General features: G+C 38.0%; 1 protein-coding gene across 5 annotated transcripts in view; it reads right to left on the reverse strand.

Moving 5' to 3' along the window:
* Positions 1-11,874: 11,874 nt before the first annotated feature.
* NCKAP1 (NCK associated protein 1) overlaps positions 11,875-23,643 on the reverse strand; it is a 62,198-nt gene continuing 50,429 nt past the window's right edge. For 4 of the 5 annotated variants that reach the window (XM_075027947.1, XM_075027946.1, XM_075027948.1 and 1 more), the window contains 5 exons: positions 21,898-21,991; positions 20,175-20,291; positions 16,238-16,347; positions 13,499-13,588; positions 11,875-12,889 (listed from right to left, as the gene is read on the reverse strand). In XM_075027947.1, the coding sequence (XP_074884048.1) occupies positions 12,773-12,889; positions 13,499-13,588; positions 16,238-16,347; positions 20,175-20,291; positions 21,898-21,991 (528 nt within the window). In that variant the 3' untranslated portion in view covers positions 11,875-12,772. The remainder of the gene's footprint in view (positions 12,890-13,498; positions 13,589-16,237; positions 16,348-20,174; positions 20,292-21,897; positions 21,992-23,643) is intronic. The other variant, XR_012650397.1, reaches the window with a different exon arrangement.

Here is a 23,643-nt window from a genome sequence, read left to right on the forward strand (position 1 = left end):
ATGCTCTTGCACTGGGAGAGGCAGCCAGTGCCAATGCCCAGGCAAGGATCGGCTGCCAGCAGGATGGGGGTGAGGGTGTGTGTGGGGGGGTGTCAGCGTTAATTACCTCTTGGTGTTACCAATATAAATCAGCTTAAACCTGGTGGCAAAAATTCACCTCTGGCTGAAAGTTGGCAAAGGCAGTCTGGTTACTGACCTGAAACATTGTTATTTTTATCAAATATCTACATCCCAGTGTCTGTTGAGTTATTTGCTGTTTTACCGAAGCACTATAGCCAGCTTCGACACCTTCCTAAACAGGGAAGGAGACCAGTAAAGGAGGAAAAGAGACAGCAAAGAGGAGGGCTGTGGTTTCATGCTATTAATGTGCAGTCGCAGTGTTTTGCCCTGCACGTGGAAAAGTTACGCTAGAGGAAAAAAATAGAATGGCTGGAGGAAAAGAGCAAAGTAACAACCTGCCCTCTGTCTTCACATGCAGCTGCTGCAAAACACTGAAACTGCTAATTCAAACTAAAATATGCGTATGTACTTAAAATGAGGAATATGGATTTCACGCGTTAGGTGAGCAAAGTGTGTGCTGCCGTATCTAGAATTTCCCACCAGTCTCAAAATACTACCTAAGAGGTCAAAACCACCCCCCCATTTTGCAGACGGAGAACTGTGCTGGGAGAGGGGAAGAGATTTGTTCACCCCTCCCCGGGCTGGCTCTGTGCTTGCACCACCCAACCCTGAAGGTGCACATTTTCCAGACGACCACATGAACAATGCATGGATTTTCACCCGAAGCTCATATACAGTCAAAAAGGTTTGTCAGGAAAGTAGCTTTTACTTTGGGTCCCACTACACGGCCGTTGGGAATTTCATCCCCTTCTCTCCTGTCACCTTCTTAAGATTCAGGAAGAAACCAAAATCTCTTTTCACAGCTTGCATCAACAAGGGCAGTGTTAAACCCTTAGGGGTGGGTGGTGACAATAATTGCATTCCTAATCTTGGGCAACTCCAAAAGGGGTTAGTCAAACTATCGTATTATCATTATATCAGCTTGATGTCATGGATGACTAGCAAGAATTTCTTAATAAAATCATGCCCAGGCAGCAGTCTGGGATCAGCACTGCCTGCTTACAAGTTTCCTGGTGGGCTTTGAGGGGTTGGTACAGACCTGGAAATTTAAGAATAATACTACAGCCCATAGCATCACACAGAGTTATTTCCTAGAATAAACAAGCCCTCGGTGGGGCTGAGGCCTAAGGTGAGGATTTGCCCCTGCAGTGGCTCATACAAAAATTACAGAAAAAGTTTGTTATTACGCCCTGCAAGAATCATGGTAAGCCACAACACTGCAAAACACAGCTCAGTGCCAAACTGCGCTCAGTTACTCATCTATAAACCCACTAAAAAAACCCCAACCAAACCAACTTGGTGGCCTCGCAGTGCCACGAGGATGGATTTCAGCGGGAGGTGGCTGGACAACCCTCACAGTTCTGGGGATGGCCAAGTGACTTGATTTGCGTACTGAAACGTAGCAGCATGAGGAGAGCTGCAGAGAACATGAAAAGGGATTGAGGGCTTTGTTCTTGCACTCTTCCCCAAAAGGAAGCCGGGTAAGGAACTGCTTCCAGATGGCTGGCATTGATTTTTTCCTTTGTTGTTTTTTTCCTTACATAGTGTCTATTCCCCCCACAATCCCGCTGCTTGATTGTCTCTCGTGGGAGCCAGATAAACAGCAATGGGCTTAAGAAGCAAGAGCTGGCTTTCCGAGATGCTCTGATGTCCTGCTCAGCTGTTAGAACTGTACACTAGCAAAAATTCGTGGCTTAAAATCTAGAAATGTATGTATTTTAAGTTTAAGCTGGAAAAACTACAGTACTGAATTGAAATATTACCTTATTAAAAATAAAACTGAAATTCAAAGCCTTCTTTGCAACAGTAGGAAACACATGCAGGTTTGTCCAAGATGAACGGGTTGTAGCCAAGGCACTCCTGAGTGCATTTGTTAGCATCAGTTTAATCCTCAAGTTCTATAGTCTTCCTTTCGGTATATGTAACATCCCCATATATACATCCCAGCAGCTTACCTCTATGAGGCAGAGGGTATTTGTAGGCCAGAGGAGGCACAGGGAAGAGGAGAGCCCAGCTGAAACCAGGTAGCATCTACTCTCACTTAGGGGAGAGTTCAGCAGGCCAACAAATCTGTATTGACATCTCTAAGGGGAATTATATTAAGTAGATACTATGGATGCATGTAACTCCATAGCCTGTTACAACCTGTTGAGAAATAAGTACATCTAAAACAAACAAGGAAGAAGTGAAATTCAGAAAGGGAAAATCAGAGCAAAGATCAGGAAAAAATGCAGAACAAGCGTGTCATTTTTCCTGGTCTAACAACTACCCCAATGATGAAGGGCCCATGTTGCATGGCACATTTATATTTTAGATACCATAAACCCCACTGGCACTGTAGGGAACAGCTCACATTAGGCTGTGAGCTCTACGTGACATTATTAAAAGTCACCTTTTCCCTTTCAGTTTGCATGTTCTGCCAGACCCTTCGGACTGGCAACCTGCAACAGTGTTCAGAGAAGACGCATGCTCATCCTATGCTTGCTGGGCTCCCCATCGTCTTACTGGTTCAGGCTGCCCACCTGCCCAGTGGCCTGCTGTTTATACACCAGGTACTACGTTTTATGCTCTGCTCCTGCACATTCCAATTGAAAAAAAAAGTGCAAGCATGACCATACCTATCCAGACCGTTCCTAAGAAGAAAACTAGCTGAGATAAAAATACTTCTTCAGAACAGGGTTTCGCTTTTCTGAACCTTTCTGTAGCAATCTCAGGATTACATAAAATTTAATTTGCTTATATACACTGCCTTAAAAAAAACAAATAGAAAACCACAAACCAAAAACAACCAAGAAAGTCACCAAAACCCAAAACTCTAAAATACTTCTTACACAGCTGTTACTAAACCCATAAAATCATTGACTTAGTCATAAAAATGGGATTTATTGTACATTTCCTGTTCCAGCCAGGGTCTTGTTTCAGCTCCCTCAGGTAGACAAAACACAGGGGACTATTAACTTATTTTAATCATCTTTCAAGCTTCTCCATGGATGACTTGGAAGCAGCAAGGAAGAAGAAAAGGTTCTTTTAATGCAGTATTTCAGACTTGTAATTTTGGGGGCTGTTTTTATTAGACAGCTAATTATTAACTATCCCATGCCCTCAGGGTCTGCATGCCTCCCAGAATAAATTTTTTCATATTAATATTTGCTCACATTACCTGTCTTCTTGAAGTCCCAGAAAAAAAACCCAACCAAACAAAACCACCAACCAACTATTCGCCCAGTGTTTTGCATCCTATCTTACTGGTAAAATTAATAGTATGGCTAGGAAACATGCTGCTTTATCTTTAAATGCCAAGAAGCCCAACTAACATGTATTTAAAAGACAAAATTATGCCAACAACAATTCTGTTTAATATTGCATATTACAGGCTTTCAGTCTATCGACACAGACACACATTCATACACATCTCCCATAGAAGTCTCACTTTGCAGGGTGAATTTGTTTGCTGCTTGGGACTTTCCCAGATTTTTGTGGCCATGTCAGGGCTTACAACTTCTCGATACTGAAGTTTGCTACCTGCAATGCTGATTTTCCACCTGGACATTGGAACTTGTACTAGTGTTCCTGCAGAAAAGCACAGCCAGGTTTACTGCAAGCAGTACATGCTTCTCAAAGCACTCAGCCACGCTGAATGGACTTACCACAGAAAACAAAAAGCTGAACCTCCTGATGTGTCTTTGCAATCCTCCTCTGACAGTCATCCCGGCTCATTTTAAGCGCAACAGTGGATGGATTGTGCAAATCTGAGCACAAGAGATCCCACTGGAAAGAGAAATGCTCCTGTTTCTTATTTAGCTGGAATTATGATGTCCATAACTTTCCTCATCCCTTGGTTTAGCACGCATTAAGTGCACATTTGAGTAAAGCAATGGATGGAACTTCCATCTTTTCCTTTGGGAGAGCACATCTTAAATTCAGAGGCAACAAATGCTTTCTACCTGTACTCTACAGCTGCTAAATTTGTGACCATTGCACCAAATTAAAAATTAATGCCAGAGAGCTTTTTATTGTTCCAAATCTTTAAAATCATTAAATATCACGTTCACTGTAACTCTCTCTTCTTTGTAAATGAATTGCCTAAAGCCTGCAATCACATTCAGAACGTTTTCATGTTTCAAAATACAGAAAAGCAGAAGTACTTCTTCTGATGCAGCACCATGTATAAAGCCCTGTTTCCATTTAAGAATTCATATGAAGATACCTGGATGTTTTTGCAGTCATGCAAGTTTATCACCAAAATTATAGGAAAATAAGGCAAAAGCATCAGACTTAAAACTAGGAAATGTGAGAGGAGCCTATTTTTCAGAGGCACTAAGAGCAGAAACTTTGTCCTCAGTTTCACAAAGGTCGCCCTCCAAATAACAGTATTGTGAGTGGTGTAAGAGTACAATGTTTGTCTAAATACTTGCAGAATCAATTTACATTGCAGAAATATTAAGAAAACAGCAAAAGGGAGCTAAGTGAATCACACACCCAAAGCACAGTTGGTTGGGCAGTACTCGGGCTCGTGGACTTAAGACTGGGAGAGCATTTGCCTGCGTTTCAGAGCGAAGTAACTCCATTTTCATTTAATTCCACTGTTCCTCATCAGTCTGTGTTAATACAGCAATTCTCCAGTGCAAAGATGAAGTACAACCATCTACAGTGACTCATCTGTACCGATTGAAATGTAATTAGTGTCCTGAAGGCAGTTCTTGCTCTGGTGGGGAGGACTTGCTGCTGCACTGGAAGGGACACTGGGAAGGATGCTCAGCTGCTTTCCTTCCAGGCATACAATTCTTATTTTTTTTCAAACTATAGTTCAAGTATTTATGAATGTGAGATAGCCTCTGTGGTAGTATTATGTACTGATGTTCAATTTTAATATGCATTCAGTTCATCATTCTAATGTGGCAAATTGCTATATGCTATTTCACTGACCACGCAAGATAATGAAAAATACATCCTTCCCTCCTACTGTGGGCCGTACTATAGACAGAACAGAATCCACTGAACCCTCTCCGAGTTATAATCACCTCCAGATGGAGTATTTAAGGCAAAAAAACCTGCCAAGCTCTATAATACCATATACATTACACAGCATTTCTAGTCTGGCCCCTGCAGAAATAATGTGAGATGCCCAGCTTAAAGGCCATAACCACTCAGAATTTAATTTTGTTAAACCGTGAATTTACTATTTCAGATTTACAGCCTCTCCGGTTGCATGGCCCAAGTCTGCCTCTGCTCCTGCTTACCCAGATTTATTAGCAGCACCCAGCAGTATTAAGTACCGAATCACACCTGTGCCTAAAAATAAGCCCTGCACAAACAGTTGAGTTTTACAGCAACAGCCTAAGATCGCCAGGTGCTGAAACTCAGACTCAGTTTTTCAGTGATTTCAGTGGGAGCTGATTGTATTTGACATGCCCTAGGATCAAGTATTATCTGTAAACAGAAGCCAGCACATGTCGCGTGTATTTTACGCATGTTTTCAGCAGTTACTGGTGGGGTCACAGAGGACTCTCTATAGGAACCTCAGCAAGTTTAGGAAAAGAAACATCACCTTTCCCCTAGAGCTTTTATTAACACACCTGCGAGCCACACAAACAGCAGATGCTCTAGTAAGCTGAAAACTATGAAATCTAATCCTATAAAACCAATTTCATTTTAAGAAGTCAACCCACATGCCCAGGAGTTTTTAACTCTTCCTGTTGCCTTACATGCACGCCTCGACTGCACCCTCGCTCCATCAGACCCCTTACAGCAGTAAGCATGCACAGCTGAAGATGCTTTCCAGATGAGTAGCTCCTGGATGCTTATATTTAACTTCACAACTCAGTTTCTCGTCCCGTTTCTGATTTACTGAAAAACTTCAAAATCGGGCATAGCTGCTGAGGCTGTAGCTGCTGCTGTGACTTCACGAGGGTGTTCATTCATGTTCTGCCACTTTATTTTTACTTCTGTGAGAGATAGTAATGAAGGTAGAAAATAGGTGTAGAAAGATTCACAAAAATTAAGGAAGAGCGGGCGGTCTATAAGCACAAATACCATAACGCTATTTAAGCCATAATACTATTTAATGTGAAGCCATTACACAGTAACATAATCCACAGCCTAGCCTAAAATAAGTGCCCAGTCTCCTCAAAAATCTTTTTTCTGAGAACCCTTTCCTTGCTCACCCGATCTTTCAGCTCTGTGCAGCAGTCCAGAGCATTGAGTACATCCAGTGATTTACAATCACTTCAAAGTATGCACTGGGCCATGCTAAAGCTCTTCCCCCTACCAAAAAAAGGTGATTTGGGGAATATTCTGGGAACTTTTGGACTTTCAGATCATAGTTCTTAATCCCACACATACTTTAGTTGTGATAGAATAAAAATCATGCCCAGGAAATTATTAACATGTTTATCTTCCTCCAGTTCCCTGATGATATTAAGAATGTTTTTTTAACTAAGAAATAAAAAAAAGAAGTTGAATAATGGGGTGATAGCACTGAGAACTACATGTTTTAAAGTTGCTTTACTTCTCTACTCAAACCTACATAGTTGAACTAATACCAAGGGAAAAAGCCAGTGGCATTTTTCCAGAAAATATATGTTTTAAGCATGGCCATTTCGCCGTCCCTCCCCTAGCATTGTTTTCACAAGATCCATAAAACTAACCTCCCAACAAGCTTTTCTCAGGCTAGGGTTGCTTGGTTGGTTCCCCCCCCCCCCATTTATAGACTGTCATACAACAATGCTGCTTTTTTCCTCTCCCCAAAGCCACAGGCTTGCTTACCAAAATTGGAAACACAAATCATTTTTTAGCAGTATAGCTCACAAGCATACGCAGAAATATTTGCCAGTTTAACTGGACAGGAATAACTTCATCAAGGTTTTGTGTATTTTACCTGCTCACTAAGGACTAATTAAATACCTGATGAGCCCACCCTCTGTTCACAGGGCTGTCAGTCACCATGCTGGAATCATCAGAATACAAGTTTAGAAAAAGGCATTTTCTAATACCACAGGATTTTTTATTGGTAGCTTTCCTTAGGGAGAAGGCAGCAGGGGTTCTGCCTGCTTCACATCTCAGCTCCAACCTCAGCTTTTGCAAACTACCCACACCCTCACAGCCCCATCCCACTTGATTCAAGCAGCATATATGGTGGTTTTAAAGTGGTCCTCAATGGTTATTATGGCCTTTAATTTTATTCTCCCCCTTCACGCTAGGGTCACTGGGTGTTTAACAGCACATAGACCTAAAATTTGAAGTCCAGGCACCTCAATGTTACTCTAGAGGCTGTGTCCTTACTCACTGTTCTCTGTCCCCATCACCTACCTGCAAAATTACAATATTGATACGCAACTTTTTTGCTGCTTGGATCTTCTGCCAATAACTGGGATTTTGAGAAACTCCAAGGTAATGTTGGTTTCAAAGCTCCAGGATCCTTCCTGAAGGGCATCTGATACCTATTGCAACTATGCTAAGTGTCAGCTTGGCCAACAAAATCCATGGAATGGTGTCCATTTCCACCAGCTGAAGAGACGTATTTAAAACCAAATGAACTGACTCCACACGCCCCTTAGCAAATGATTGTGATCACTTTCAATAGGCACCTGTGCCAACACAGATTAGCCAGCAAAAAATTAGTATTATACGATAAAATTCAAATGCATTATTACTGTCTTGTCACTATGGTTTCCCACTGAGCTTTTACTAGATGAAAGTTCACGTATTTTCTTGGCATTCAAACAAAAATCATTATGAAAATAGTGGTGCAATTATTTCCCCTAATAAGGTTACCTCTAAAGCAAATGTCACAGGCACAGCCCATTTTCACAGCTGCTTTTCAGCCCTTTGAAGTGCTTTGTTATCCAAAATAATAAACTGCTGAGATGAACTTTCACTTACGTGATCTCATTGTAACACTAAACATAATTCCTGACATCTTCCACTTTAAAGACATAAATGGAACTAAATCCAAAGAGCACAGACCATCTTTAGTGTTTCACTGTAACAGGCATGAGAGAGATGTTCCTACCCAGTTCTGCTGACTTGGTCTTGGCAAACACATGCTCATGCCAAGATGCCTCAAATTTTTACACTTTCAAGCATCCTTTATTTACAAATGATCCTAAAGCTGGACAGGTTTGCTTCATGTACAGAGTGGAAAATAGATGAGAGCTCAGTTGAAATTTTTAAATGCAATTTTGAAGTCTGTGAGATACAATCTAGATTTAATCCATGAAGTGTCAAATAAGACTTCAGTGTTACAAAACGGACTCAGAGTCACTGAGCAGCATCTTTCCTGACTTCTCTGAGCACTCTGTGATCATCACTTTCAACTCTCCCCTTACCTCCCTTTTCTTTTCACTCCTCTATCACTTTAATTAGCATAAGATTGATTTACAGTGCATTCTTAGTTTTACTTCTCTTTCCTTTGTGTGCCTATGCAAGGAACGGTTTCATTGCCATTGTGTCCTTGCTATTATTAAAAAGATTATAATTTAATTTGTATTTAGAAATAATAACTGCTCTTGCCAACTGCAAGTCTTTTCTGCCCTGGCTGCCCATCGAGTTTACCTCAAATTTAGCCAAACTCCAAGGCTAATGACAAGGGCAGGGAGGGCAAGAGCAGAAGAGTTTGCAGGTAGCCTGCAATAACGCCTTCCCCATCTTCCAGTTGCAACCTGAAGTGAGTACTGACAAGATATGAAATTATGTTGTTAATGGACAATGAACTGGATTTACTAGCATGAGGATCTTAAACATTCAGCTGTAACAGCCTTGCAGCTCGCATCTGTACTGACACAGCTGTCAGGAGAATTTTTTATTATTTACCTTCAATATTTGTGAGAAGGGAATTTTTAAGATTGCTGTTATCATGAACAAGGCAATAGCCTGAAAGTCTATGCAAGAAACTATTCAAATCTGCTTGCTTTACGCTAAGCTCAACATACGATTTTCATTCTGATTTTAATACCAACATTTTCTATTACTGAATTGTGTAAGACACACTGACACTATATTCAGTGAGCAGGTCGTTTTGACCTTGTAGTAGTAGAAACAGCATGACTAATAGCAAATTAGATATGGTTTTGGACACAGGTCAGGGGGGCATTTTGATTTTGTTATGTGTTAGTACAAATATTTACAGACTTTGTAACACAACAAATAGCACAAGCATAAAAAAGGGAGTGGTCAATTCAAGTAAAAAAACTTTTATCTTTTCAGAGGAAGATATACCTTTATCATAAAAATTAAAAAATTTTATTTCAAGAAAAAAATAGGCAGAACTTCAGTATTTTTGAAAACTGGTTATTTGACAACACTGAAAACGGTGGTCCTCATCCATGAAAATTACTTCTATAGTATCCAAAACGTATTATGGAGTTAAAAGATGCTTGAATTTGAATATGAAAACAATTTGAAGCCTATGTCTAAAAAACTCTTTTATTGATTCAACAGAATAATTGGCCACACCTACAAACCTAGCTTTGAGTTTAGTTCAGCTTGACAGAGTGATTCACCTAAAAAAACGTTAACAGCATTAGTTCAGATATACACATGCTTACAGAATTTATAATAGTTACCGGTAAGTAACCGATAGTTCACTCTGTAGTATGAATCACAATGTTGAATCCCAGGACCAGGGAAACTTTTGGCAAAAATACAGTTTAGAGGCACGGGATATTTACTTGTGGTTGAGAATTCTTGAATCTGGAATGAATAACCCCTGAAGTCATACAAGCCCATGATGACCTGCTGAAGAAGGCTCATAACTTCCCTCAAATCACCGGCCTCATTTCAACATTTTCTGGGGAGAATGCTATTCTCCAGTGCATCAAAACTAGTATACTCCAAGTGTCAGTTTGGTTACCAACTCCTTTTCCTGTCTAGAATACAAATTGCTACAGCAAAAAAGGTTTAATGGTAGCTATTATTTTCAATGGTAATCTTTTGTCCTGATGGACACCATTTTTAAATAAATAAAAAAACCCCAAACACAGTTTTCTGGGCAGCAACAGGACATTCTTCTTCCATGCTCTCTCTCATGAGGCAGAGCCCTCCCCCGCGAATTAGATATTTGATCCAAACTGGCTCCATATGGGACCACCTCAGCTGTCTGTGCTTCATGCTCCAGTAATTACAAACACTTCTGGAAATGCACAAAAAGCCACCTGAGATGAGTTGGTATACAATGTCAACAGCTGAACTTACTAAGTTGTGGACATGGTGTTGCTGGCTCCAGAGGAAAAATTCCTTCTCTACCTTCTTTCTCAACAAACTGTTCAACAGGCTTATTATGGTTTGCATGGTACATGGACACAGGCTGCCTTGAGGACTATACTTGATGTGCTCTGCCCTCCACACAAGCAGGCTGAACCCTAAAAAGCTTTGTGGTAGCTCAGCTGAAATCAGAAATAATAGAAATACAGCAAACAAGAACAAAGCAAGGACACCCTCCCACTGCCACCCCAAACCCCTCCAAAATCCAACCAATACATGGATGAGTCCACATAATTCTTCCCCAGTTTCTCAGTTCTTTGGTTTGGTGCTGAGCTTAGTCTGAGTTCTTGCAGGAAGGGTAGTTAAAATGGCACCATCTCAGGCCTTTGTGTGCCAGACAACACAGCCCAATTACGTAAGGGCTCCCATAGAAACTGCTGAGTCTGAAAGGTTCACGACTAAATCTAATCCGACTGCATCAGAAATTGCTTCTTACAGAGATACTGCACTCGTTATCTATTTGTCAGAGATTACCTATTTTCTAGGCTTAGTTTAGTAACACCTCAGCAGAAAGCTGACAGCGATCTAAGGTAAATGACCAAATACAATTGCTTTGTACTTAAAAAGATTAAAGAAACACAATAGGTTATTTCTTAAACTTCAGTTTTTCAAGAATCAGTCTTGAAAAAAAGGCATTATTTTTCCACAAAAGGCTACATTACAATCAAAATGTTAATTAAAAATCAAGACATTTGAATGTATTAGATTATAAATATTACAGAATAGAACTCAAAGTCTCGCATTTGACCTAACTTCTTTATGAACAAACTTATTCATTACAGTACTAAGTTATCAATTTAAAAACAGTTCCATGGTTATAACATAAAATGCATAATTAGGAAAAATATAGATGTACTGTCTTACTTCCTTAGGACAATCTTATTCCAGTACTTTTTTCCTCTGGACAGAGGAAGCTATTGTAACTGAGCACACAACAGCTCTTTCATAATAGAAAAAGTTACCAGCATGCATATAAGTTGCATCAAGAACAGGGGCTCTATACAATGTCCAGAGCCTGTTGAGAAACACATAGCTTTTATATGCTGTGGATTAAAGAGCACAACCATCTGGTCAGCTTTCAGGCTAAATGAGCCAATGTTATCCCTGCATGCCAATTTGCACAATTGATAAAAAAAGGCCTATTATACATCTGTCTCAGTAATGTCTGATGTTACAGTTTTAGCAACACTCTGCTGTTTTATGATTATTTCAAGTTTTATATTTGAACAATACACTTACTTCCATGGGTACAATTGGCATCGCTATGTACTATATAAATGCTTTTCTCGCTTTATTATGTAAAATAAAGATTTAAAGGATAATGGCACTAAACTGACACTTTTTACATTGCTTTTAATTCCTTCTTCCAACTTTTTACAAGATCCACTATTGCAGAAGCCAGAAGGTGAAGGATTAAAAGAAGTCTTCACATAAAAGCTCTATGGATTGATATTTAATGAACTGTGAGATGTAAATCAATGCACAACAGCACAGTTTAAGCTTAAAATACTAGGATAACATTTATATTAAAAATAATTCACCTACAGATAATACAGTCTAGTGTTTATTGTATGTTATGGAAGGTACACTTGAATTTCAAAAATTTAAAACATATAAAAAGTGGTTAAGGGCTAACATTTTATCAACACGTGATAAATGTGTAAGAATGTTTATTATACAGCAGGGTACAATGGTAGTGTTAATGCCAACAGGGCACCACAGAAGTTAGTTTAAAAAAAATTTCCACTATGCTTTATACAAACAACACCACTTGCTGTTGTTTAAGAGTATTGGGAGAGGATCGCTGTCTGAAGGATAAGCAGTCCTATAACATTTTTAATGTTAGATAGTGTCATAGTACGTAATTGGTGAATGTTTCAAAATAAAACTAGAAATGCTGTAATTACTTCACAGAAATGCACATCCAATATTTGTTTTCAATAAGAACAATAGGTACAAGATTATAACTCTCCCTATATGAAATAATTTACACACAGATGAAAGCTACACTATCTAAAATAATCACTAAATACATTTTTCTTCTGGGAAATAAACAAGCAATTTTTGTTTTGCATGATCAATATCAAAAAACATATAGCAGAAGTAGTATTTTTTTAAACATAACTGATGCTCTAAAGAAAAAAAAAAGAAAAAAAAAGAGGAAGAAATGAGAAAGAAGATCTTTCCATGAATGTGCAACCTAAAATCAACCAAGCTTATATTGTAGTACAACCATATTAAGAAACCACTGATCAGAAATACAACTTTATGGAAAAAGTTTATAATCCACAAAACTGTTCATCAGGCCATAAAGTAAAATAGCTCCACAGTTTACAGATAAAACTGAGGCCACATAGATGCGTGCTATGTCTTATCTCCAGTAAGTAGATACTTAGGCAGAGGATGTGACACTTTGTTTGTAGACAGCATGGTATGCATTTCTCAGCAAGACGTAAGGGAAACAAGACTCCAAGAGATCCATTGTCAGGAATGGAGACTCCTGCACAATCTGAAAAATACCAGAAACACAAGGTTTTGCAGAATACCTTCCACTGCCTGCAGCTGCTAATCTATTTCATGGAGATAATTCTGGTCTGCAGCACACCACCACTCACGTATTTCATAGCAAAAAGAAGTAATACAAAGTTTAAACGCTAGGGAGAAACACATTGCAATAAACTCACCACTTGTCAAAGCTAGTCATTTAGCTTTCATATATATAGTCATATAGCACTCCTGCTACTTCCAAAAGATACAGAATACTGGAAGAAAAGCCTCTGAGCAGAGAGGATTTTCCCTCACACACTCTGAACAGTGCTTCTTTAATGTGAAATTTCATTTTAATATTATATGTACTAGATGATCAATGAAAATGATCTGAACAATGTGATACAATGCTCTAGGCGACAAAGGACGATGGTAAAAATGTGTGTGTGTGTGTTGGGGGAGTGAAAAAATTAATTTCTGACATTAGAATGCCAGGAAGAATGACATAAAATTATTTCCACTGGTTGATAAGCTGCAAAACACAAGGTGACACCCAAAACGCCCTTGTTGAATGACGCAATCTGGAGCCTATTCCTTAAGTTAGTAACACATAAAATAGACAAAAGCTTACCATGTCTAGTAGTAGGTAAACAGATTCTCTGTTCCTTGTAGTAGTTTTGTCCGTCTCCTGGCCAATCTTCAGTAGACTAGACGATGCAAGCTACATAAAAACCAGTATTTTGAAGCAATAAATATAACAATGCATTGATTGACTTCTGCTATTTTGCTATACACACACAAAACCTTTCCGAAGAAATCAATATCCTAGCCAACAGACACTGCAGTGTACTAATAACTACAAAGGAAAGTAAACCTGAACACACAAACCATCACTGTGCTTTAGTCTCAGTGAGCCCCTTTTTTTTTTTATTTCTAGCAGTGTTTAATAAGCACTATGTGCTATTTAGTGCAAAAAGTGAATTAATTTATTGCAAAGAACTTGTGGTTGTAATCATTGGTTGACCATTATAAAGTCTACTGTAATTAATGACAGAACTTCCATGGGATCAAGAGCTCACTTTCTCTCTCCTTCCCAAAATGCATATAAACTTACTGCATTTTGGTAAGATTTAAAGTGATTGGAGTTTTTGTTGTTTGAAGTTATACCCATTTTGCAATAGAAGAAGAAATTAAGTTTTACTTCCTAAACTATAATTTTAATTGAAGAAATGTCATCCTAAAAGTAAATGAATAATACTTTATCAGACCATGAGCAACCCTACAATACTTAGTTTGAAAAGATATCCTGGAAACTTGTAACACATACTTAGGTATTTACAAGCTCAGGATGACAGAATACAGTAAAACACTTAATTTGCAGATGCATTGACAACCCATGTTTTCATGCCTTACAGGAATTTGAAAAAAAAAACCAACCCCTAAAAAAACCTCTTTTCAACTTTCAGATGTACAATCATCATTTATGCCCTCACATCAAGCAATGGCAATGTGCCTAAACCACATGTTTACCAGAAATGGATTTCAACTTAAAATGTTAACTTTAAAATCTAAATCAAGACTCCTCTTGAACAAATTCTGTCATTAATCAATTTGTAATATAAAGTGAATGTGCAAACTTCAAAATAATCTTAACACATACTCATTGGTATTAAATAACCTAGTAAGCTTTTTCTGTACTTAATTAAGTTTGACAGGAAAGCAGATCATCCCCGGCAGTACATTTTCTTCTTAAGAGAAATATTTTTCTTTCAGACTAACAGTAAGTGATATATAAAAGGTGTTAGAAAACAAAGATTATCAAAATATTTGAACCATCAAGTCATGGTCTGTGCAGTAAAAGCAGTGGTCTGAAACCAGCTTGTAAACACTGAAAAAAATGCAAGCCTCATACCAAAAGTGTTTTTATCACATGAAACTATACTGGTTTCCTTCACTTGTCAAATGTATGCAACTTGACACAACCATTTCTTTCATCTTTTACAGCCAGCAGTTGCATTAGACAAGGTCAATGACCAAAGGTTTTTTCTGTTTTACAGAATGCAATGAACTTCCAGCAATGAAAGATCCTTTTAAGAAAAAAACAAAACAAAACAAAACAAAACCAAACAACCCAAACAAACAAATTCTTTCTGTGGACTTCTTGTTACAGAAAGTTACCATTATCCAATGCCTGTAAGTGTGTAAGACACCTAAAATAAGGGGGGGAAGAGATATTTTGCAAAATCAGTAGCTGCCATTTTAGCCTTTAGTTTCCCTTCAAGTATTGGCTTAATTAAGAGCCACTTTAAAAACTCTATTTCTACTCAGGCAGCACACCAAAATGTATTTAAAATGCATCACTACCACCTAAGGGCTTTTGATTTATTTTTTTTTTAGCATCACTAAGGATTTCAGAAGCCTTGATCTTCAGCCTACTCTGAAGCATAAAATTTCCTCTCCCCAAATATCCCTGTAACATACCACTACCAGACAGCTACTGTTTAAAAATGGCAGACATGTCAAAAGGTACAACTCAAAAGCCACTCTGGAGTTGCTGCCTTTGAATAAGTAAAACAAACTGAGGAGTCCAACACATCATGGGAAAAAGTCTGCTAGACAGAATCTTGATTTTATATGCATTGCACATTTCTTTTTTTGAGTCACAGGCCACCACAATGTAAGAGATGGTATGTGCTAAAATACTAAGGATTATACCGGGAAAAAAAAGACACTTGTACTGATTTGCTAGTGTTACTTCCCAACATCACAGCTGACTATTGCTAAAGGACTGCTACTAAATTTAATCTACATATAGACTTGTATTAACAATATGCTTTTGTCTCTGGTGCACCAAACCCAGACTTATATGAAATCAATTGTATTGCATACCAAATTAATATTACATTTTTCACCTGAATTTGAAAATACTTCCTGAAGTCAACAGATAATTCTTCTTGTTAAGATACAAATTTTAACCTATTGCTAGTCTTCAGAAAAGTAACTTACCCACACCTGATTTTCTCCTAATCAAAATCAACACTGTATTATACAGTAACTTTGGTTTCTCTGCAATCTATAACTACAGGAAAATAACAAGCATTACAAGCATTATGAAGCAATATTGCTATTGGAATAAATCTTGGTTAATCAATACTCATCCATACTAATCTAAATCTTTACATTTACATACAGTGATTAAAATTACTCACAGCTGATTGCCGCCATAAAGGTAGCACTTGCAATGCAAACAATTATTTAATGACAGCACTGCGCAAGCTAGACTATGTATAAAAACAGATTGAGGGGCATTAAGGGGTGGATTTAAGTGGCATTTTAGAGGAGCTAGCTCTAGAAATGAAGTTATACATACAGCCAAAAACTCTTTAAGACGGTCTTCAATGCTTCCCTTGTGGATGGTAAATAAAGCTGCAGCAATCTGGTTGATAGCTTTTGCCAAGCAATGAATGTTATTGCAATGCCCTAAACAAAAACATACACAAATTACCTCAGCATCATGTTTGAAAATGAAAGTGTTCTTTGGAAAATATCACCAAAGAGTAAACAGACATCACAATGAAAGATCAACTTTTAGCATCCTACACCACGGGAGCAAAGTACTGGTACTTTGAACTTGGTATCAGGAAAGCCACCAGAAGTACAGATCTCCCTTGGAATGCTGTAATGATCACAACAATGTGACAAAGATCCCCATGGGTTTTAGAAATAAGGAAATATAATATATTGGAAGTTTATATGGCCTCTACAAAACTTGAGGGTATTACCACTTGACTAGGCTAAAAAGACACATGCAAGCAGTATTCTTCCACCTAATTGGCTATTTTTCTCCCCTCTGTGTAAAGGAACAAGTTGTCATGCCCAGACAGCATTCACCCAAGAGATCTACAGGTACTCAAGAACAAAACTGTTGAATTGCTAATTGCTGTACATAACATCTTGCCTAAAATTCACCCAGGCTTCAGAGGCCTGGAAGGTGATTAAATGACACCAGTTTTCAAAGAGAGCACAATTGCTCCTCAGTAAGCCTGATAGCTCTTCTAGGCAAATTAAGTCAAGTCTACCACTTTACAACAAAATTAATAGACACCTGAGCAAATATCTTGGGAAAGTGCTAGCATATGAAAAGGAGGACGTCTTTGAAGGAGTTAGGAAGCATACAAGCATGCAAATACTACTGATTCCTACCAACTCTTTTTGACCACTGCTGAGCACCGAGCTCATTTTTTCATTCACTCGTTTATTCTAACTCCAAGATCATGTCTGAACAGTGAGGTCAGCTAGACCCCATCACTCCACATGAGAAAAATTATTTTTTTCCCCATGCATATCTCTATTCTTACTTAAAATGAATTTGAACTGTCATTCTGTTGCACAATTTACTCAGTATCATAATATCTATCTGCAGCTCTTTACTCCTCTAATATCCTCAATAACTTCACATGATATGAAAATTTTCTCACCTCACTCTTCACCCTCCTTCTGGGTGGTCTATGAATATGCTGACTAGTAGGTCCCAGCAAAGATTTCTATGGATCTCCACCAGCAGGCCCCCCAGAGTTGATACTCCTACTGTCTCCAATTTTTCAATTAAATATTGCTGCATGAATATGCTAGTCCAAAAAAAGGTCACCACTTTCCCTGAACATCAGTCAAGAACATCTGTTCTGCTTAATTCTGCTGATTTAAGTTTATATTTGCTTTTGAAATGGCTTGATTTTTTCAAGTGACTTCATTTTTATGTCTCAGAGACTGTAGAAAAAGCATCATCAAGGGAATTCAGCTGACAAATCATTATCTTCCAACCTGCAGCAGGTTTCAAGACTTTAGAAAAGGCTGTCTCTCGCAGACTAGTGTTCTATTCTAGCCTCTAGACGACAAATTAGTCCTCTAGCCTGGTATTTGACTAGCAGTTCAGATTTCTTACTGGGAACAAAAGTAAAGTTCTGTTAGAGCCTGAGCCTTTATCTGGAGCTAGTGGAAGAATACAGGCTTGATCTTGAAGCAGGCAGAGAGAACACAGACATTGCTAAAAGCTGTCGAAGAACTGCCTGTATTTGGGAGGTATGTCTTGCCAGATTAGAAAGCTAAAACTCCTTCAAATCTGTGACTTGTTGATGGATAAATTTGGGATTTGTCCAGGGAGTTTACTTCATAAAAAGCAGCATTCGTTAAACCCTCATTCTGGAAATAGCATCTATATCAAATGTCTAAAGCCAGATGTTCTACAATAAGGGCAGGACACAGGAAAAAGTAATATTATGCAAGGAAGGCAGGACTGACAAGGTCTATTCTGTTTGTTCAGTTATTTTTGTAAAGTGAACGTATTTTATATAATCCTCTTGCCAGACTCTTTTCCTCTCAATAAAGAAGAGCCCACTCAGTAAAGAATTACATAATACAGAGGCCACATCTCATAAAATCAGTACAAACTCCTAATACGGGCTTGAGTTCTAGATGTAACTTCTCTCCAGTCACAGTTTTATGAGATCTTATTAACTGTACTTACTTTAAGAACCCACTTTGAAACAGGCTTTGTCTGACTTCACGTTAAGAGTTACTGAATGTAAATGAAATTGCAGAAACTGGAATATTTAGGCTACATGATATAAAATAAGCAGAAGGTAGAACTATCTGTTGTTTCAGCCTGCTAAGACCCTGAGGACTTGGAAGAGAGAGGAGTTTGAGAGAGGCAAACCCATATGAGCTCTAACCTGCTGCAGAACCTCTAGCTAGCCTGACCAACATTCTTAGAAATAAATTTGTAGAGGGATGAATGTGAAAATATAATTACCGTTAAAAACTTTTAGTACTGTCCCCCTGGCAAGTAGTACGAGTTTTGAGACACAGTAAGAAAGATGCTTTTGAAGGAGAAATTGGTAGCAGAAAGTGCTTCCAGAGGGTTTCTTTTACGAAATATAAACAAGTAATATTTAAGAGATGTGGTCTTAAACATATATAAGCAAGTTCATTTGGACTGAGTTAAGAGAATCAACCTGATTGTCCTTTATCAAGCAAGTTTCTACCTGTGCCCCTCACCAATCACATTTGATATTCCCTCCTGTTGCCTGTATTCTGAGATTTTCATTCAACCATCATGACTTTGAAGAAGCTCGCAAAAAGCCATAGAAACACTGTGAGTGCAGATAACATGAAACAACTCTGCAGGTTACACATTGTTCTCCCTATTCATCATAAAAAGATGTTAACTTTAACACTGATTTGTAAAGTTAGGAATTTTAAAGTCCTACTCATTGCATGAGAGATTTATCCAACTTTTTCACAATTGACAAAAGGCTAAATTATTAATTTAAAATACAACTAGAGTTAAAAAATCCCTAATATCTCAAAACTGAAGAAAATGTTAATTAACCCAATTTAAAACAATAAGCTCGAGACTCTCAAAAAATATGATCTGCATACTATATTAAGTAATACAGAAGGCTTTCAGAATTTTTGATCTTTTCCTAGTACTTTAAATTTTCAGAAGTCAGTTCAGACAGTCTTTGATTTTGACTGGATTAAAAATAATGCAACTTTAAAAGAAAAAATGGAAAAAACACCGTGTACCCAGTAAATGGATGCAGAATAAACATGGTCTTTTATGTGAGCCCTGCTACACATCACAAAGGAAATAGCTTGAACAGCTGAAAGGTGATTTTTGTGTGTGTTGGAACTGTTTTGTCAGTCTTTTTTTTTTTTCCACAACTTAATTTTGACTGAAAGAGAACTTTTTTTTTTTTGGATTACATGCAAAGAATTTCCTTGAGGCAAAGATTTTTATTTTTTTTTAAGAAAGTTGAACTACTGCGTAGGGTATAATTCTGTTCACAGCTTACGCCTTCCAGATTCTGTTTTCAAAATTTTATGCTTAGTAATATGAACAGCATATTAAATATAGAAAAGACACCTTGTATAAGTGGCCCAAAGCCAATGTAAAGATTACTAAAACATCTATACTATTATATAATAAACCTCACACTAGTTAATGTAGAATGTATGCTCTAGCAATTCCACACACTAGGACAAGATTGCCCCCTACAGTATCTGAACTGTTCTTAAAATCTCAAGTAGAAGGCTGATTTTTCATAAAAAGTTATCTCAGACTAGAGTTAAGTAAATGCTTTTTAAAGCAACTTTCAGAAGAAATTTCCTGGATTAGAGCTAGCTGATTTTTAAATTTTGTTCACTACAAAATGTAAATAAATATTTAAAGCAAAAGTATTCAAGAAACAACCAAGACTATTATGAAGAAAGTATTCACTGCAAATTTTTAGCTGATTTTACATTACCTTCAATGGCGGGGCTATACTGAGACATCACATTACTAGCCAAAGTCGGCAAGGAGACTGCCACGAAGACCATGAGAAGGCAAGCAATTTTATATTCTTCTTCTGGACTAATGTTTTCTAAAAACAAAACCAAAGTTCTTTAATTAAAGAAGTAATCTTAAAGTATTTCCCTTCAACTGCAGGTAGTTTAGAATATAAAATGTTTGACCAAACTGAAATTTAAACCCATCAACAACAAACTCAATGTCTGTATTGTGAAAGGAGGAATAGTATGTCAGTCTTGCCTGAAGACACAGGATGGAGCTTCAAAATGTCCAGTTTGTTATCTACAACAATGAAGGCAAGCTGCTGCCACCTCATCACTTCTAACCATTTAGTTAGTAACACTTTCATATGCTGAGCTGATTAGTATTTTTACAGCCTGGTGTAAATCCAGTTACTGCTCTGAGGTGAGGAGAGGTTCTCTCGCGCGCTCTCCCTTTGGTAAATGAGCAGAAGATGATGTGCACTCACCTCAATTCACGCTAAAATCTTGTGTTTTCAGAAATAGCAGCATCACCACACCTTAGTATAAGATTAGTTTTTAAAAAAGTCAACAGCTGGTGAAGTAGAGTACGTGTATCTGTACAAACTGAATTACTAGAAGCAAAATACTTCAAAGTGCAAAAGGTAAGAATCAAAATATACAATCCTAACCAACCATGAAAATATACAGAAATTCCCTGTCTCGTTCACCCAGCTTAAACATTCACAGCTGCACCATGATGAAAATAATCTATTTAAAATGCTATTTCAAATACTAGCTATCTTCCAAAGATATACCTATATATATTACACATATAATGTATATAAAACAAATACACTTTTTTTTTTTTAAGGTACACAAAGAAATTGTGCTTGACACTTAAGTTTGAATATTAAAATGCCCCTTGGAATTAGCTGCATTTTCCCCTTCCAAAATAACTACTATTAAAGCAAGAAAAAACAACTTAGGAAGCATTTAAAGTATTCACGATCTGATTATAACACTAACTATCCATAACACACAGGGGAAAAAAAGTAATCAAGTGCTCAGTAAGGAAGACAGGGAAAAAAGCTGAAGAGTGTCAAAAACCACTTAAGAGTCTTAATTCATGCCCTCAAACCTGCCAGAGTAAACAAAACTGAAAAGCTTAGACAGCGGTGCTTTAAAGCAAATAAGAGTAAACACTATATATGTTAGAAATTAAGATGTATATTTAACCGTGTTTCCCCTTGTAAGCTCCATGTTAACATTGGTGTAACACACCCATAACACAATGTTGTGAAATTCATGAAGTGCTTTCAGCTGGCATTTCAGCTCCTAACACCTACTTACGTGACATAGATTTGTTACAGATCTGTACAACAGAACTGATCATGTCTGTAGCTGTTCACAACAGAGTCCTATTTTCATTGTCTTTAAATTACAGCAGTTTTCACCTTTAGCTATTAAACTCCTTCAACATCTACTCGTTATTCCTTTCTAGGTCAACAAGTTAATTCACATGTGGTTGAAAAGATTCTCAAGCTAACACATCAGTAGGCAGCAGGCACAAATAATTCATATTCTTATGCCATTTATGGAGATCGAAGGAATAAAAAGAACCCAAGATACAAAAGTCTCCTTCTAGCACTTTAACCACTTCCATGCCTGGGTGCATTTATTCCTCCCTCCGCCCTTTTTAAAGTTGTAACTTCTTACCTGATTTTTGGGAAGACAGTGCTACAACCAAGGCAGGATCAATCTCACAAGGCAATCCAGCAGCTGATGACAGTTCATATACATTCATTGCCACCTGAGGACCAGAAGAAAGATAATTACAAAGACGACAACATTGAATGGTTTTGGTGTAAACATGAAGCAGCACTGTTTTGCTGTCCTGTTTAAAATGTTCATATTGGAGTTTGAGGCGCTAAGGAATTTCAGAAACTTGGCTAAAACGAGATCAAGAGACTCTACATTTTTGTTTGTTTCTAACCTACGTTGAACAGCTGGGTCAGTACTTTGTGTGCTAGGTTATACTTTCTTTTCGTCAAGCCAAACAAAGCTTGTATACTTTCTACAGTATCTCCAAAGCAAACATCCCGACTTCCAATTAGCTGTTTCTACGTCTTTCTTCACTGTTCAAAAGAAACTAACAGATTTTGTCTACCAGATCTGAAGTATCAGCTAACATCTGCAAATGCAGCATTTCTAGACAAAAGCCGAAAGTCACAATCTGGTGAAATATTAGACTAAGGCAGAAACCTTACAACATTCAAATTTGATACAGATTCAGTATCCAGTGATTCCACGTGCCAAGAATTAGACTCTAAGAGGCCCTAATACTTGGAGGAACTAAGAGCATCTTGAAATGTATTCCATTTTCCAGTCTGTCCCAGGCTGTATCTTTTACTGCCATTAACAAACACTCAACACAGTTCTTCTCTCTTTCCCCAATTTACATTTTGGACAAAGTATCTGAAGTTCAGATGAATCTCTGCAAAAGCAGGTTTATACCAAATACAAAGGACTACAGGAAATGCGAGCAATGGGTACTTACTGCCATTAGCATTTGAGAAGTTTTACACTTTGCCCATAAATTCTCAAATACAGGTGGTCAGCTGCACATAGGGGATATTGTGCAGACTAGCACTTGTGTGCTCCAGCCTGGCTACCCAAGGGCAAGTTCTGACATGAAAAGCATACAAAGTTATTTGCACAGTGCTACGCTGTCAGCAGGACATATGATACTAGCTTGAGTACAGTCCTGCATTAAAAGAATCACTGAGCATCTGGATGGGAGCTGGTTTCCCACAAACCGGTTAAGGAGAAACAGTGGAACAAATGCAAGCCTGTTCCTAAAAGCCTGTATACACATCCCAACAATTTAATATTAAAAATAACCAAATAAAAAAGGAGAACAAACCCGATTTTGCCAGTCACCCCAAATCATAAGTTTCGGGGATACTAAAATAAAAGTAACATTTCATAACAAGTATTTATTTCAACAGCTTTAAAGCTATTTATGCTTTGCTTGGTAAATTTAGTACATAGGAAATTACTATGTTATTATGTCCTAAATCATGCCCAATCAGGCAATTGTCCCAATCCACTGTACAAAGCCTTGTAAAGATCTGTCTGTTGACATGCCTTCATTTAAGAAAAAACAGTCTGTCTTATTGTCCCAAAAGAAGCCTTTGCTGCCTGCAACTGCACTGCTGTATGTGACAAGGCTGTATGTTAGCAGGTTCATAGCACAGTTCTGGCCCTTCCAACAAGCTGTTTTCAAGACAAAGCTCTGGCAGAGTTGCGGTATAACACATGTCAGAGTTCCCAGTATTCCCAGTAGGCACTATGGAGACAAGACTACACAGGTTTGGCTCCTTCTCCATGGCACAGTCCTCCAACATTATCCAGGCAAGCTACATACTCTCCAACAAGCCCACATGGCATCACACCACACCA

This window comes from Buteo buteo, chromosome 5 (assembly GCF_964188355.1).
Source record: "Buteo buteo chromosome 5, bButBut1.hap1.1, whole genome shotgun sequence".
NCBI lineage: Eukaryota > Metazoa > Chordata > Aves > Accipitriformes > Accipitridae > Buteo > Buteo buteo.